The 13,840-nt window shown below is 39.1% G+C and overlaps 1 protein-coding gene across 3 annotated transcripts in view; it reads left to right on the top strand.

Annotated features, from left to right (window-relative positions):
* LOC112559815 overlaps positions 1–13,840 on the top strand; it is a 47,826-nt gene that overhangs the window by 30,122 nt on the left and 3,864 nt on the right. Inside the window, exons 1-9 of one of the 3 annotated variants that reach the window (XM_025231249.1) lie at positions 9,604–9,750; positions 10,009–10,316; positions 10,423–10,574; positions 10,961–11,063; positions 11,197–11,328; positions 11,794–11,899; positions 12,068–12,164; positions 12,606–12,701; positions 13,452–13,502. In XM_025231249.1, coding sequence (XP_025087034.1) covers positions 9,693–9,750; positions 10,009–10,316; positions 10,423–10,574; positions 10,961–11,063; positions 11,197–11,328; positions 11,794–11,899; positions 12,068–12,164; positions 12,606–12,701; positions 13,452–13,502 — 1,103 coding nt within the window. In that variant the 5' untranslated portion in view covers positions 9,604–9,692. Of the gene's footprint in view, positions 1–9,603; positions 9,751–10,008; positions 10,317–10,422; positions 10,575–10,960; positions 11,064–11,196; positions 11,329–11,793; positions 11,900–12,067; positions 12,165–12,605; positions 12,702–13,451; positions 13,503–13,840 lie in introns of those variants that run through there. The other 2 variants (XM_025231250.1, XM_025231251.1) reach the window with 2 other exon arrangements.

The following is a 13,840-nucleotide window of genomic DNA, read 5'->3' as shown; positions in this document are numbered from 1 at the left end:
TTCTTATACTTTTCACTGTTCCTTTTTATTTAACAGTTATTCTTACTGTTTTCCTATTTTTCACATTTAACACTTAATAATGTTTTGTAGTCCATATATAATGACTATATGTATATGTGTTGTTTGTATGTATATATATATAATTTTCAAAAAGCACAATATCATGAACACCAGGGAATATGCTTATTGCTTTAAATCAATGCACACAAAGGGATGCTTTTTAAGCACCATAGTTAAGCATGGTTGAGTGCCAAGCAAGTGGTTGAGCACCAAAACAGAATTTATCATAGTATTTATCAAGGACCAAAATATTTTATTTCTGAGCAGTTAAAGTGCTGAGATACCACTGCATTGTCTTTCTGAGTATGGTTGGCAACCTGATAAGGTGAAGTTTGTGTTTGGCGAAACTCCTAGTTCATGTTGATACTAACAGCAACAAAGGGAGACTGGGGACTAATTTTTCTGAAGCAAAAGGATTTTCACATCATCTGCATTCTATTGTCTGCTCAATTTTGTGATTGGATCCAGCTGCTTTCTGTCACTCTCACTGAGATCTACAGCATATTCTAAGAGTCTGTAGACATTCTAAATATATATTTTCATTTGCGAAATGCTGTTGTAATTGTAGTTTGCAAAGTATTTTATAAGCACTTATCAGACCAAATGAAAAATTGGACAACTCAGCTATTTCGATGATTTTTCATTGAATTGTAGGGTTCAACAGTTATTGGTTAGAGGTACTTTTTTCAGTTGGCAGATTTGTCTCTGCAATCAACAATGTGTAGAAGTAGAAGAAAAAGGATAATTCATTATGGTACTATTGGTGTTATCAAAGACAATGGAAAGTTGGATAAGATTCAAGTGTGATTTACCTAAAAGAGTTCTGGAACCTCAAGGGTCTTTACATTCTCAGAACACAATAAACTCATAATCATTCAGCATGAGGAGCATGAACCCATTAAAATTAAAATATAACATATGACTGTTTAAACCACGAGATAATTTCCAATAGTATCTTCAATGCCACAGGAACTGATTTTCAAATCAGTTCACATCTACAGGCTGTCTTCTCTCATTTATTCTCTCTCTGGCTTTGCATTCTTCTAACCAGACTTCTGTCAATATATATTTGCTAGAATCCTAAACTGACTGCCTTCAGCTTCACCTATTGAAACTTATCTTTTCTCCTCCATGTGTGTGTGTGTTTAGGTATGTGGGGGCATGTGTTTATGAGTTTCTATAAGTGTGCATCATGAATGCATGCATGTAACAAGAAATGGTACTTTATTGATACCGTTATTATTATTCTATCAAGATTGCAATTTTAAGCTTTTATTTGCACATATATTATGGAGGAAACCTAAACGGTCTGTCATCTCAATGGATACCAACTTTGGACATACACAAAATGTGAACTAGGGCTGCAGTATGCAAGGTTCAGTGTGTTTAATACAAATGACAGTTTCAGGGACTTCATCAATAATCACTGCCAAGCAATACCAAAATCTGTCACCAAATCATCACTGAGTAGGTTAATTTAGTGTAGTACATTGCCGTACACAAATAAACTGACATTGATTGTATGTTATTGGTATTGTCTGTGACACAGTATTCTTTTTCTTCATGGGGTTAGCTGTATGAAAATAATTATACTGAAATTAAATGATGATAATTATTATTTCCTATTCTAGCTGCTTTTTTTTATTTTGGAGAAGACAGATGAAAGTACTGAATGGTTACATCACACATATATATATATCTTAAGGTGTGATAAAAATATGTTGCAACAGAGCTGTAGGCAAGCCTTGTATAAGTATATTTAGCCTTCTTTTGTATTTCAACCGAAGTATCCAGAACTGACTGGGCACAAAATATTTTCCTTGAGCTAAGAAATGCATATAATGATCTATTGCTGTGATGATTTGGAATGCTGTATGTGTTCTGTCTTTCTATGGCTGGTATAAGTATAGTTGTTATGTTTGTTCAATCTATTTAGAATCAAATGAATGCACTATTGTAAGGTAATATAAGATATGTCATTTGAAAGATTATGTTGATTTCACTATCGGGGATTTAATAAAAACAAAGCAATACCATGAAAACCAAAATTTGAATGTCTTCCTGTGATGGGAATGTATTCTTTGGAGTGGAGATTGCGTGCGGGCGCTTAAATCGTTTCTCTGGCATAGCACTCCATTACTGTAAGCGCGACAATGTACTTTTATTTGTACATCACACAGCGTGTTGTTACAGTTTGTAGTGTCTTGTGTATGCCTGTCCTAATGGTGTGTGTACAACCCCCATCCTGCACTGCCTGTCATGACCTTGGTATGTAACAATAGGCCAAGCAGGTCAAGGTTGGCTGTTACGTGCGCAGAAGGCGAGTGAAAGGACAGCTTTGGGAGTCGTACTACTGTCTGCAGTCTACAACAATAAAGCAAGCCCTAAGTACACCAACAGAGTGTTACATTGCAGTTTGTTCTGCTATATAGCTCGTGTTACATGTTGCAGTTTATACTGTAAGGTGACCAGACGTTTCGGGGGCGAAAGCGGGACACGTGCCGATGATGGTGTCGTCACCGTCAAAGAACGCCGAAAAAAGTGTAAGGGAGGGGGGGCGCTGTGGGGGGCCTTTCCTCTGACTTTTCCGGAAGCGAATTAGCGTACGGTATTCGGATTTGTAAAGACAAGCGGGACATTTGATGGACTTGCCAGAAAGCCAGAAAGCGGGACATTAATTGGGCGTCCTGCCCGATGAGCAGGCGAGACACGAAGACAAAAGCGAGACTGTCCCGCCTAATGCGGGACGTCTGGTCACCTTATACTGTCACAGCTCGTTGCATCATTCTTACCTATCTATCGCTTGCCTAATATATACAAGTTTTTGACCGTCGTACACGTGCTGGATAGGTGCAACGGCTAACATTACATTTAAATTTGTCATGAGAGTTGACGTTTTATGACACGTGCATTTTGTTCCGATTTATACGTCGAATTGTCACAACAAATATGTAAGACACGCACGAAGCCTCCTATTCACATCATGATCAATCTCGTCTATCGCTTGCCTGATGGCAGCTCATGGCAAGTGGTGCTGGATATACATGCCACTGCTAAGAAGCTTAAGCCTCGCCACTTAATCAGGTTTGTGTTAAAGTGGCAGTGATCGCGAGCAAAGTTCTGTCAGTGTGGCCAGTCCATTCTTGTACATTCGTCAGCACGTTATTCCTCTTTTTTTCATGCATAATCGTCGACTGTATTCGAAAATACCTTGAAGGAAGATAAACTCGTCAGTATTGTTATGGATTACATGTTCAAACCACACTATAGTCGCTCCACTGCTGTCAGAAAAAAATAGTTAGCCCACAGTGATACGTGAGCTCCAGTTAAAACCGTAATGGATGTAACAAAGTATCATGTAAGACACAGTCTAGTGCCTCACAAAGTCACCATCATGCACGTATGCACACAAAGCATAGGTGGATGAAATCAGGACTATGAGAAAAAAAGTATCAGAACAGGTCCATGAGAGTTAAGGTCCGGAGACGGATGGTCAGCGCGACAATGATCTTTAGCTTTGCAGTCTACTTTTTAGCATTTAATTTATTCATCCTTCACTGGTATCAAAATGCGCCCTGTCAAGCTTCTCCTCCAGAACAGGTTGTCGAGGGAGGGTGGACATATGGATATAGATGCATCGACTCACCAGGCTCATTTCTGAGGTCTGCCTTGATCAGCTGCATGTCAGTTTTGCATGGTATGGCAAGTCTGTTATACCCAGCAAGTATTTTTCTGTCTACCCTACCCGATCAGTTTTGACCACCGTCCATGGTACCCTGACGGACGATATCAAAGTGTGACGTAGTACCGGTAACACCGCCAAACCAGACCGGTTGACATCGCTTTGTTGTGCTGAGAAAAGATTATTGGGTTACCACGAAAAGTGTTGAAAATGAGGCACGCGTCTTAGTCTCATGTTGCATAATGACTATTCAGACCAAGCTATCTGCACACTTACAACGGTGCTTTACTTGTTTTCAAGACCCTAACTGCAAACCAGGCCTAGTGGTCCATCTTGGTGGCAACCACACTTAGGATAGTCTTATATGTTGGTCTTATGCTCAATTGATGACAGGACATCTGTCAGTACTCGGACTGGTTCTCTTAATCATCAACATCATCATTCGATTCATTGGAACTTGCCCAACTTGGAGCAAGCAAGCCCACTCGTAGGAGACCTACCAGTTCCTCTCGTCGGGTATACAATGAGACGTATCAGCGGCGAAGTCTCCCAACGCTTCCGATCCCGTGGGTGGACAATCAAAATTAACTCATTCGCGTCGCCAAGCGATTCTTTGGTTTTTTCTCGACGATGACTGCCATCTGCATACATTGTACGAGCGTCTTTGGCAATGTCATGCCAAGAATCAACCATGTCAGCTCCATCATTTGATGGTGGTGAAAAGTGGTTTGTGGTGACTGCGCAACGGACTAATTCATTTGTTGTGTTCTCTGTCGGAGATTTCGGAGGAGTCCCCTAAAGCACTTTATTTGAACGCCTGGATCCGTCGCACGGACTTGATGAGAAATGTGCACGCCATACATCGCAATAGAGACAACTAGGGACTTTCATAGCTTAAATATGGTGCCAAAGCTGATTTCTGCTGCCTATAAACTGGTGAGCCTGGCCATCGTTACTCCGATCGTGAGCCGAATGCCCGGCGCACAGCTATCATCACTGGAATTAATCGCGTCTGGGTCTGAGCCTTCTTTAGTTAAACTCCGTTCGTGTGGATCTTCACTCTATACTACCAGACCCACGTGGTGTTCACCATGACTTTGCTCTTGTCCGTGCTGCTTTGCTTCTTATAAGCGTTCGCGGTGGTAGTGAGCTTGTAGGTCAGATCCTGTAATTTGGTGTTGTTACTGGACATCAGACCGATCTCGTCGCAAAGCATTGGTTAAGTAGCGGGCTCCCTCCGATGGACACAAAGATGTGGTGGTCCTGAAGTGCATCTTGCAGGAAAGACCTAACTCAGTGTTAGGAGTACCGCAATTCCTGGAGCCGTCGTACAGCGCTTAATATCACTGCTAAATAAGTGGAAACTGCACAAACTTGGAAGATGCGCCTCGATTGCAGAAGAAAAAAGACTGTGCGAGCAAGAGAGTGCACACGAAAAAAACATATAAGAAGAAAGAATTTTAAAGTGCACCAATGCACTTGCCATAAGCGGGTGCCCTACATACCCCTATACATAGAAGAAAGTCAGAGGGAACTAGCAATGTCTCATATGAGTTTGTGCTTGTAAAAAAAAAGCACACTTAGATGTGTCTTAGCATCTAGTTATAGTGAAATTTGACCTTAGGAATAGGGTGGTAAGTGCATTAAGTCAAATAAGAAAACACACAAAGTCTTGAAATAACATATGATAAATATATATAGTCTCTTATTTCACTAGAATTAAAAAAGTCTCTTCAGTATGAAATCCCACTGACTCTTATCTCAGAATTGTGTATATTAATGATTCACAGGACATTTGCTGCCTTCACTTTTGCTTTTATTATTTGGACGCCTTTCGAAAAACTGACTTTTACTTTTATTGTTCGTAAGGTGTTTCATATATATATATCTCTTACTATAGGTACTATCTATAATACACTAGGGTACTAGGATGGCCTTGATGGTAGAAAGCAGCATTGAGCTTCTCAATTTAGCTAAGTCTAACAGAAAAAAAGTTTTTGTTGTTCTTCGTGCAGCTAAAGGATGGTCACTCTGGAAAATGTCGCAATACCCAAAGTCTGACATTACCACAGTGAATACAGAGTTATGTTAATCTGTGCGATTTCACCTTCATTAATACTGTTGAATATCTTAAGAAAAGTTCTGATAAACTGGATATTGTTTGGTACAAATGCCTTCATAATAATATTATGCATCTATGCATAATATTTTATCCATGGCAGTTTTCATTGTAACCAGATAAAGCAGTTTTCCTGTCTGAAAACAAGTGAAAACATGTACACGTAGCTGCATGACTCAGATAAGTTACAAGGAATTGCCTCAAAATACATTTCTTCTTAAGGTACTCTTTTTTACTAATAGAAGCAATGATATATCTTTGGAAAAAGGGTTTTATCAACTGTAAATGTCCTTTTTTCATTGTTGGGGGCGAGTATCACGTACAGTTGCCCATTGTTTTTGCCACCTTAATAGAGCATAAAAGTGCAAACGTCCAGTGAAAAGTGTGCAAACAGCTTGAATTTCTTGCAGTCCATACTGTGATATTGTAACACATTTATATTATTCATGCTTTGACTATTTATGACAGCATCGGTGCATGTAAAAAAACTCATAAATACCACTTTTCTAAGGAAGGAAATTAGCATCAATTAGAAAAGTATGGTCTAGGTAATTACTTTTTTTTTTCTCAGTGTTCTTTTACACAAAGAAATGTATTGAAACAGATCACAATGTATTTTTGTGAACAAATAATAAGAGAACCACATTGCAAATATTTTTACCTAGCACAGGTAATCTCTTCAATAAAATAAGTCACATATTGTATCAAGTTTAACTTCATTTTTATTTATTCTGTAGCTCTGAGTACTCTGTTAATGTTTTATGCATTAATCAGTATCACAACAGTCTACATGTTAAGTGTGTACAGAGCAGCATCTAAGGGCAACATTAAAACATCCTTAATTTCATATTCTGTTTCCCACTCTAAGTAAAAACAGTTGAGAATAATAAGAGCAATTGAGAATAATGCATATATCATTGAACACAAGTAGCAGAGATGATTAAAGCACCTACTTGCAACTATACTTAATCAGGATTACTCGGTTCATTTGAAAATAAAATCATTTGTGTGCATTTTTAAAGAGATTGTCAGTTTGTTAGTATTATCTGCATGATCCCATTGTCATAACAGTTCAAATATTGTATGGCTATCAGTATACTTAATCTTCTTCTAAAAGATTTAACAATGTATTTAAAGCATGCAGTTATAAAATTATAACATCCTTGAAAGTGATATCAAAAATGTTTACATATGAGATAATTTTGACACATGTAGACACAAGCAGATCCTTTTTGTTACTATGAATGGTAAAGGATTACATAAGAAGTTGCCTGTCACTTAGTTGTGTCCAAACAATTGTTAAGGCATGACTGTGTATAATTACTTGCCATGGAACCTTTCAGAATGACCAGCTTTGAAGAAAATGTAATTTTTAAAACATCAGGTTTCTGGTATTGTTTTCAATATTGCTGTACTCTGTGTGTGTGTGATAATAATAATTTTATTTAATTTTTGGGAGGCCATCTGGTCAATATCAACACCATATAACTGCTGGTTACATGCATGTTAACAGTGGGTGGTTGCACAAAATCAATACCCCAATTGTGTTTGAGATTTCAACTTACTGGTAAACACTACAATGACATTCAATATTGCTGATTATATGTACAGTTATGGGTGCTGTCATTTTCAGACATTCTGTTATGTATACGACAACATTAGTAGCTTTATTTCCCTGACAGTCCTTGCACAAAAGGTGAATTTAAGAGGAGCAGGGGAATTTATGATGAAATGTGGAATATATATCTATTACGTATGTACTTAGAATATATAAGAAAAAAATGGTACAATCAGGTTTCCTGCTGACTTGGTGCTAAATGATCCCATTAAGTGGTATAATTACTGGTCATTTGTGTATTTTATTTGTCATATTTGAGGCTGATTCTACCTGTTGGAATTGCGAAAGTATGCTGAATTTTTTATCAGTGAGAATGTGTGCTACATATAAAAGAACTGCATGAAAATGTGATGCACAGTTTAAGTCTGTATGCTTCATCATCAGCTGCAGAATGATTGCCTTCTAACAACCATTACTATATGACCCAAAATATTCATTGCTCTTGGGTTTTGCTTCTGTAAAAATTACAAAGGCAAGGATTTTATGTAAATCAATGGCTATTTCTCTTTGTTTTGGTTGTTTATACAGTCCTATTAATATTGAAACCTATGGCAGATAAGGCCATTACCAAAGGAATTATACACCTTCACAATGTGATTCTGTCAGCACTGCTATCTGAATTGACAGTTGGTGTCCAGGTTATCTTGTTTTGACAACACTGACTTCCTCATTGTAGAGATCTTGCAAAACCAATGTAACTGTCTGATAGCTCACTAATTACGAATGAACCATATACCCTCTTGGAGCCGTACAAGTGGCCAGGTTTGCTTATGTAAGGTTTACTTATTATATTCGATGGATTAAATTGTCTCTACCATCATTTCAGTCCCTCAAACCTGATTTATGTGGCTTACATGTGTTGACTTTTAGAACCCCTAACTGCCCTAGCAGCTTTTTCAAAACAGTTTATATTTACGTACATTTGCTTTCTTCGCTTCCATTTTATTCGCCTTCCAAATAGTAAAAATAAAATACTGGCGCCATAAAAAGTCTCCTAAGAGTTACAGCCCTTGTTGTACAGCAGATTGAAAAGTTTTGTCTGCGCCACAACGCAATAATTCTAATGTATTATGGTATGCTAGAGAATTCAAGCTGATATTTAAAAAATTGCATTAAAATAAGATAATCCCAATAGGACTCAATAAATAACATAAGAAAACGCCTGAAGTAATTATTCCGTACTGTTTCTGTGTGACCCACGCATTTTTTATTCCATAGTTACTGACCCAAGTATTTAAGTAATTTCATTCAGATCCATTTCTTAATTTATGTATGCTATTGAATTACAGCTGACGGAGAAAATAATTGCACTTATGATTAAACACGTTTCGAAAGGTCCTTTGAAAGAGCATTTAAGCAGATATAATATATATCGTTCGCTGCCTCAGTTTACAGCAGACGACGCAATGTTGTTATGAACCCTGCATTTGTTTTGGTTGTTGTTGTTTGTTTTTTTTTTTGGGGGGGGGATGGTAGACGTGATTTTATTAAGATCTATTTTCTCTACTTATTATATATAAGATGCCTATAATAGCGAATTCCTATGACAAGAGAGAGGAGAAATATAAACAATCCCGATATCGTAAATGTGAAACCGGAAGTTCGACTTCAACGTTTAAGTATCGATAAATTTTTATTTAGAAAATTTGTGTTTACCACGTCTCCACCTACACAAAATTACAATAAAACATGAATACGACTATGTCAAACAAAAATGACAAGGTCTATGCAGCATCGACTGAATGGCAAAAGGCCACAAAGCGAGTCGCCACATTGGATGTAAGCTAGCGTAGCTGTGCTCTGTGATTGGTAGAAGTCTGGAGTATGGCAACATACACTCTGACCGTGGGCCGATGTCTTGTGGTCACTCGGCCACTCTGGCGGTACTCTCACCGCACTGAGTGGGGATACACCCAGGCGGATAAGGTGCTGTCTGTCTGTTGGTCTGTCTGTCTGTCTGTCTGTCTGTTAAGTCTCGCTGCTCACTGTACAGTTATCACTAGAATCTCTTGTTCCTGACCTGACCTTCATGTCGTATCGCCCCGTTATCGAAAACATATTATGAGTAAATAGTTATTATTAAAAAAAAGTGCTCAAGGCTTGTGGATGAAGTGGATAGACTGCTATCTCCTGTCTACAGCAGCGACACTGTCAGTATAAGAGGCGGTGACAGGCCAGGACACACTCACCTGTCCGGTGCTCACCTCAAGACGATGGCGGCCATGTTGTGTGTCTTGGCTTTGCTGTGGGGCCTCGTGTCCTCCAGTCCAGGTCTGCTTCACTCTTTTCTCGCCTTCTTACTCTCCTTAAGGGTCTCGTCTTTTGTCATCGTCATCTTCATCGCAGCTCTTTACTTTATCCTCGTGATGTTATTTCACATCGTTGTAGTCAGTGAAGCAATCAAATCGTTGAGTAACTGGACCGTCAGCCACCGCGCTGTTCCTTGTCCTGACAGGTAAACTTTCTGTTTTACAATTTATTTATCAGCATCAAACCATTCTAACCACGTTTTTCTTCACGGACCAACAGGCCATGAAAACAAGGGGAGAGCACCAGTTCCTATGGTTTTCTTCATGGACCTCCAGGGTCACTACACCTTTACTCAGGGGGAGAAACTCTGGCTGCAAGGGTCGCCGACCTTCGTGTACACCGAGGGTCAGAACTACACCACGGAGGACGGGTCGCTGAGGCTGGTGCAGGTGGAGTATGATGGCGGACGGGATAAAGTGGGCGAGTGGATGACAGAATGTTTCCTGTACTTGGCCGGAACTACAAGTTTCCAGACATGCGCAAAGTCTTGGACAAATCCTCCACTTCCGCTTGTTGTCTTCCAGCAGGTTAGTATAATGAGAGAGAAACTATAACGGATTTTCAGTTTCTAACTTTTTGAACTTGTGTAAACTACAAACAGGGAATCCATAGCAGCTTGTTTCCTCTTTCTAGAGGTTTATAAACGGTACCCAGAGATCGTCCTATGGGAAGGTGGATGACGTCATCTCCGGTTTTCCGTCTTTCCAAGTACCTCTCAACCAGACGGACATGGGCTACCTGAGCTACCAGGGCGACATGTTTGGAAGCAATTTCATGATAGGCAGGTGAGACAAGGAGACAGGTCACAAACTTGTCTTTATGGCCTGCATCACAAACAGTAAAAAATCTAGTAGTAGTCATGTCGAGAGGTTATTTTTAAATTTATTTCTTGTAAAGATTTATTTTCTGTGTGAGTGTGTGTGTATGTATTATATGTGTGTGTGTGTGTGTGCCAATACCACTGTGTACTACTCTGTGTACATACATAGGTATGTGTAGATGTGTATTGTAAAGTCCAGGTGTTAATACCACTGTGTACTACTCTGTGTATGTGTAGATGTGTATTGTAAAGTCCAGGTGTTAACAACGCTGCTACATTTGTGATGCTCAGCACATATTCACATTAAGGAAAATGTGAAATGTAACCACCTTGTGTGATATCATGTCTCAGGTGGGATGGTTACCACGTGCTTTTATCAGGAGGTATAGCGGGCGGACCACTGGCGCTCTTTGATCAAGGCGGAAACGTCATCATTATCTCCCCTTTCTCAGGTGTAAGTTACTCGATTACGTGTCACTTCATAAAATGATGACGATGACGATGACGATGACGACGACGACGACGATGACGATGATGATGATGATCCACTGACAGTGTTGAAAGCATTTTATTTGTTCCTCTCACAGTTCATGTCTGCATCTCGAAGTATGGATGAATATTTCCGTGTCAGATGGGGTGTCATGGGCGGCGTGGATGTCGTGCCCACAGGTTATCAGTATGAAACGATTGTGTACTACGGGTACACAGGGATCAATCAGGTACCCGTGTAATGTTTTCTTTCCCCGTGCTGTAGCTTGTAGAGTGTTTATCTTGCAGTGAAGGACGTTTGTAGAGGGCAAAACCTCATCCTCGGTGTTACTGTGATTTATTAATAAGTAGTTAACATGTGTGGAACACAATGACTGCGTGATTCGACGTCTAAAATAGAACAAACATAAAAATGAATTTAGTCATAAAACACGGAAACATCATGTGGACATGAAGTGTACACATGTTCACATGGACTTTATTCATATTTTCAAAGCTGCACAGTTTCTCTCGGACTGTGTCCTGTTCATGGACTAAAGATGCTCGCAGTGATTGAAACATGTTCATAGCGACTGAGCCATGCTTTGTTCACTGTGACACAGACAATGGCTGAGGTGGCTTCACAGCAGTAGTCTCACCAATAAAAAAAACTCCCAACAAATAAATACACATTGAGAAAGAATTGTATTTTTCAGGTCTTCTCCGAGTGGGGGAGCTTCATGCAATTTTACTATGACAAAGAGAGCATCTACAGACAAGCTGACCTGACACTAAACTACATCGGGTACTGGACGGACGGAGGTTGGTTTTGTGCAGTGTTGTACTTGTGTTTGTAATTGTTTGTGTCGCGGCTAAACATCGGTAATTTTAGTTTGACACTGAATGAGTCAGCAACAGAAAACTGATGTCTTATGAGTTTCATACGATGACATAATGAACCAGTAATGAACCAGTGCTGCTGCCGTGCAGGCGCCTACTACTACTACGCCACGGAGCCCAACAAGACTTACGAGCAAACCATCCTGGACATCAAGAACTACGCCGACTCCGTCAGCCTCCCGTACAGGTAGTCGACATCAGACTCACTCCATACCTCTGTGTGAGTGTGTGAGTGTGTGTGTGTGCGTGTATATGTAAGTGTGTGTTAGTGTGTGCGTGTGAGTCTGTGAGTGTGTGTGTGTGAGAGTGTGAGATAGAGTGTGTGTGTGTGAGTGTGAGAGAGTGTGTGTGAGAGAGTGTGTGTGAGTGAGTGTGTGGTGTGTGTGTGTGAGTGTGAGAGAGTGTGTGTGAGTGTGTGTGTGAGTGTGTGTGTGTGTGTGTGAGAGTGAGTGTGTGGTGTGTGTGAGAGAGTGTGTGTGAGTGTGTATGTGTGTGAGTGAGTGTGTGTGTGAGTGAGTGTGTATGTGCGTATGGTGTGTGAGTGAATGCCATGTCATACTTTATATGTGTGAGTGAATGCCATGCCATCGTGTCCGTGCCCTCATCACTGTTAATCAAACTGTTGCAGGTACGTGCAGTATGACAGTTGGTTCTACCCGAAAGGTCCCCAGGGTGGAGTGCTGACGTGGACACCAATGCCAGACATTGCACCTGACGGCTTCCAGTAAAGTCACATTTATTTCTGTTCTACGAATTGTAGTTTGATATTAAATGTTAACACCACACATACATGGGATTATTCCTGAAATAATTACAAGCATAAGACAATAAACATTCTTGAGCGTGCGAATCAAGAAAATGTTTCTTGTTAGAACTGGTGACAGCTATCAGCAGTCAAGTAAAATATTGCCATCGTACCCGTTTAACAACTGCAATATGTAAATACAAATAACACCAAACGTAGCCATACATCAATAATAAACTTTATCGCAGCTGAAATGTATCAATAACAAATCAACAACACCAAATGAGACAGTTGCACAGCTGCACTATGAATAATTCTAGACCAGCAGATAATGTTTGCAGAATTCTAAGTGTTGTGACTTAGAAGAGAAATTGCCATTTTCAACATATTTTTTCAGTTCAATGTTTTTACAAACTGTACTTATTTTATTTTCTGAATTTTGGATTGCAAACATTCTCCATCATTTTTGATTTGCAATATGATAATGTCATTAAACAAATTCAAGAGTGATAACACAACTACTTTTGTAAAGTTTACACGATTCTCAGGAAAAGTATTCATTCAGGTTTACTCAGTTTCTTTTTCAGCTTTGATGTAAAAGAATTAAGTTTGCTTAATATTTAATATTATGTGCATAGTTTTAATATTTCATGTGTAATCTGAATGTCATGAATTCTTGATGTTTGTGAATTTTGAAATATCTCCTGGTGTCATTTGTTAATATTTCAGGTATATTTTCAACAAAACAGAGTGGCCGGTGGCAGCACACAACAGATACTGGTAAGTACACAGACATGGCGGTTTGTATTTAGTTCAGGAACAAAACTCTGAGCAAAAAGAATACAACAATTAAGAAAGAAAAAAATAGAAGAAAAATACTCATAGATATCCGTCTCCTAAAGGTCTCCTAGGGAAAAGAAAAGAAAGTAAAAAATACAGACAATAATAATATGAAGGAAAGAAAATGAGTAAAAGAAATTAAAAAAGCAAGGAAAAGCAAGAACATTCAATGGCTTAGTCAATTTCTGATGAAATATTTCGCATTTTCTAGGTTCAACAGCTACTCATTGGGATTTGTAAGGTTCTTCATTAAATGTCAATAGTTTACACGAGCATTA

Source organism: Pomacea canaliculata, linkage group LG3, assembly GCF_003073045.1.
Source record: "Pomacea canaliculata isolate SZHN2017 linkage group LG3, ASM307304v1, whole genome shotgun sequence".
NCBI lineage: Eukaryota > Metazoa > Mollusca > Gastropoda > Architaenioglossa > Ampullariidae > Pomacea > Pomacea canaliculata.
The sequence above is the reverse complement of the archived record's forward strand: the minus strand, read 5'-3'. Positions and strand labels throughout refer to the sequence as shown.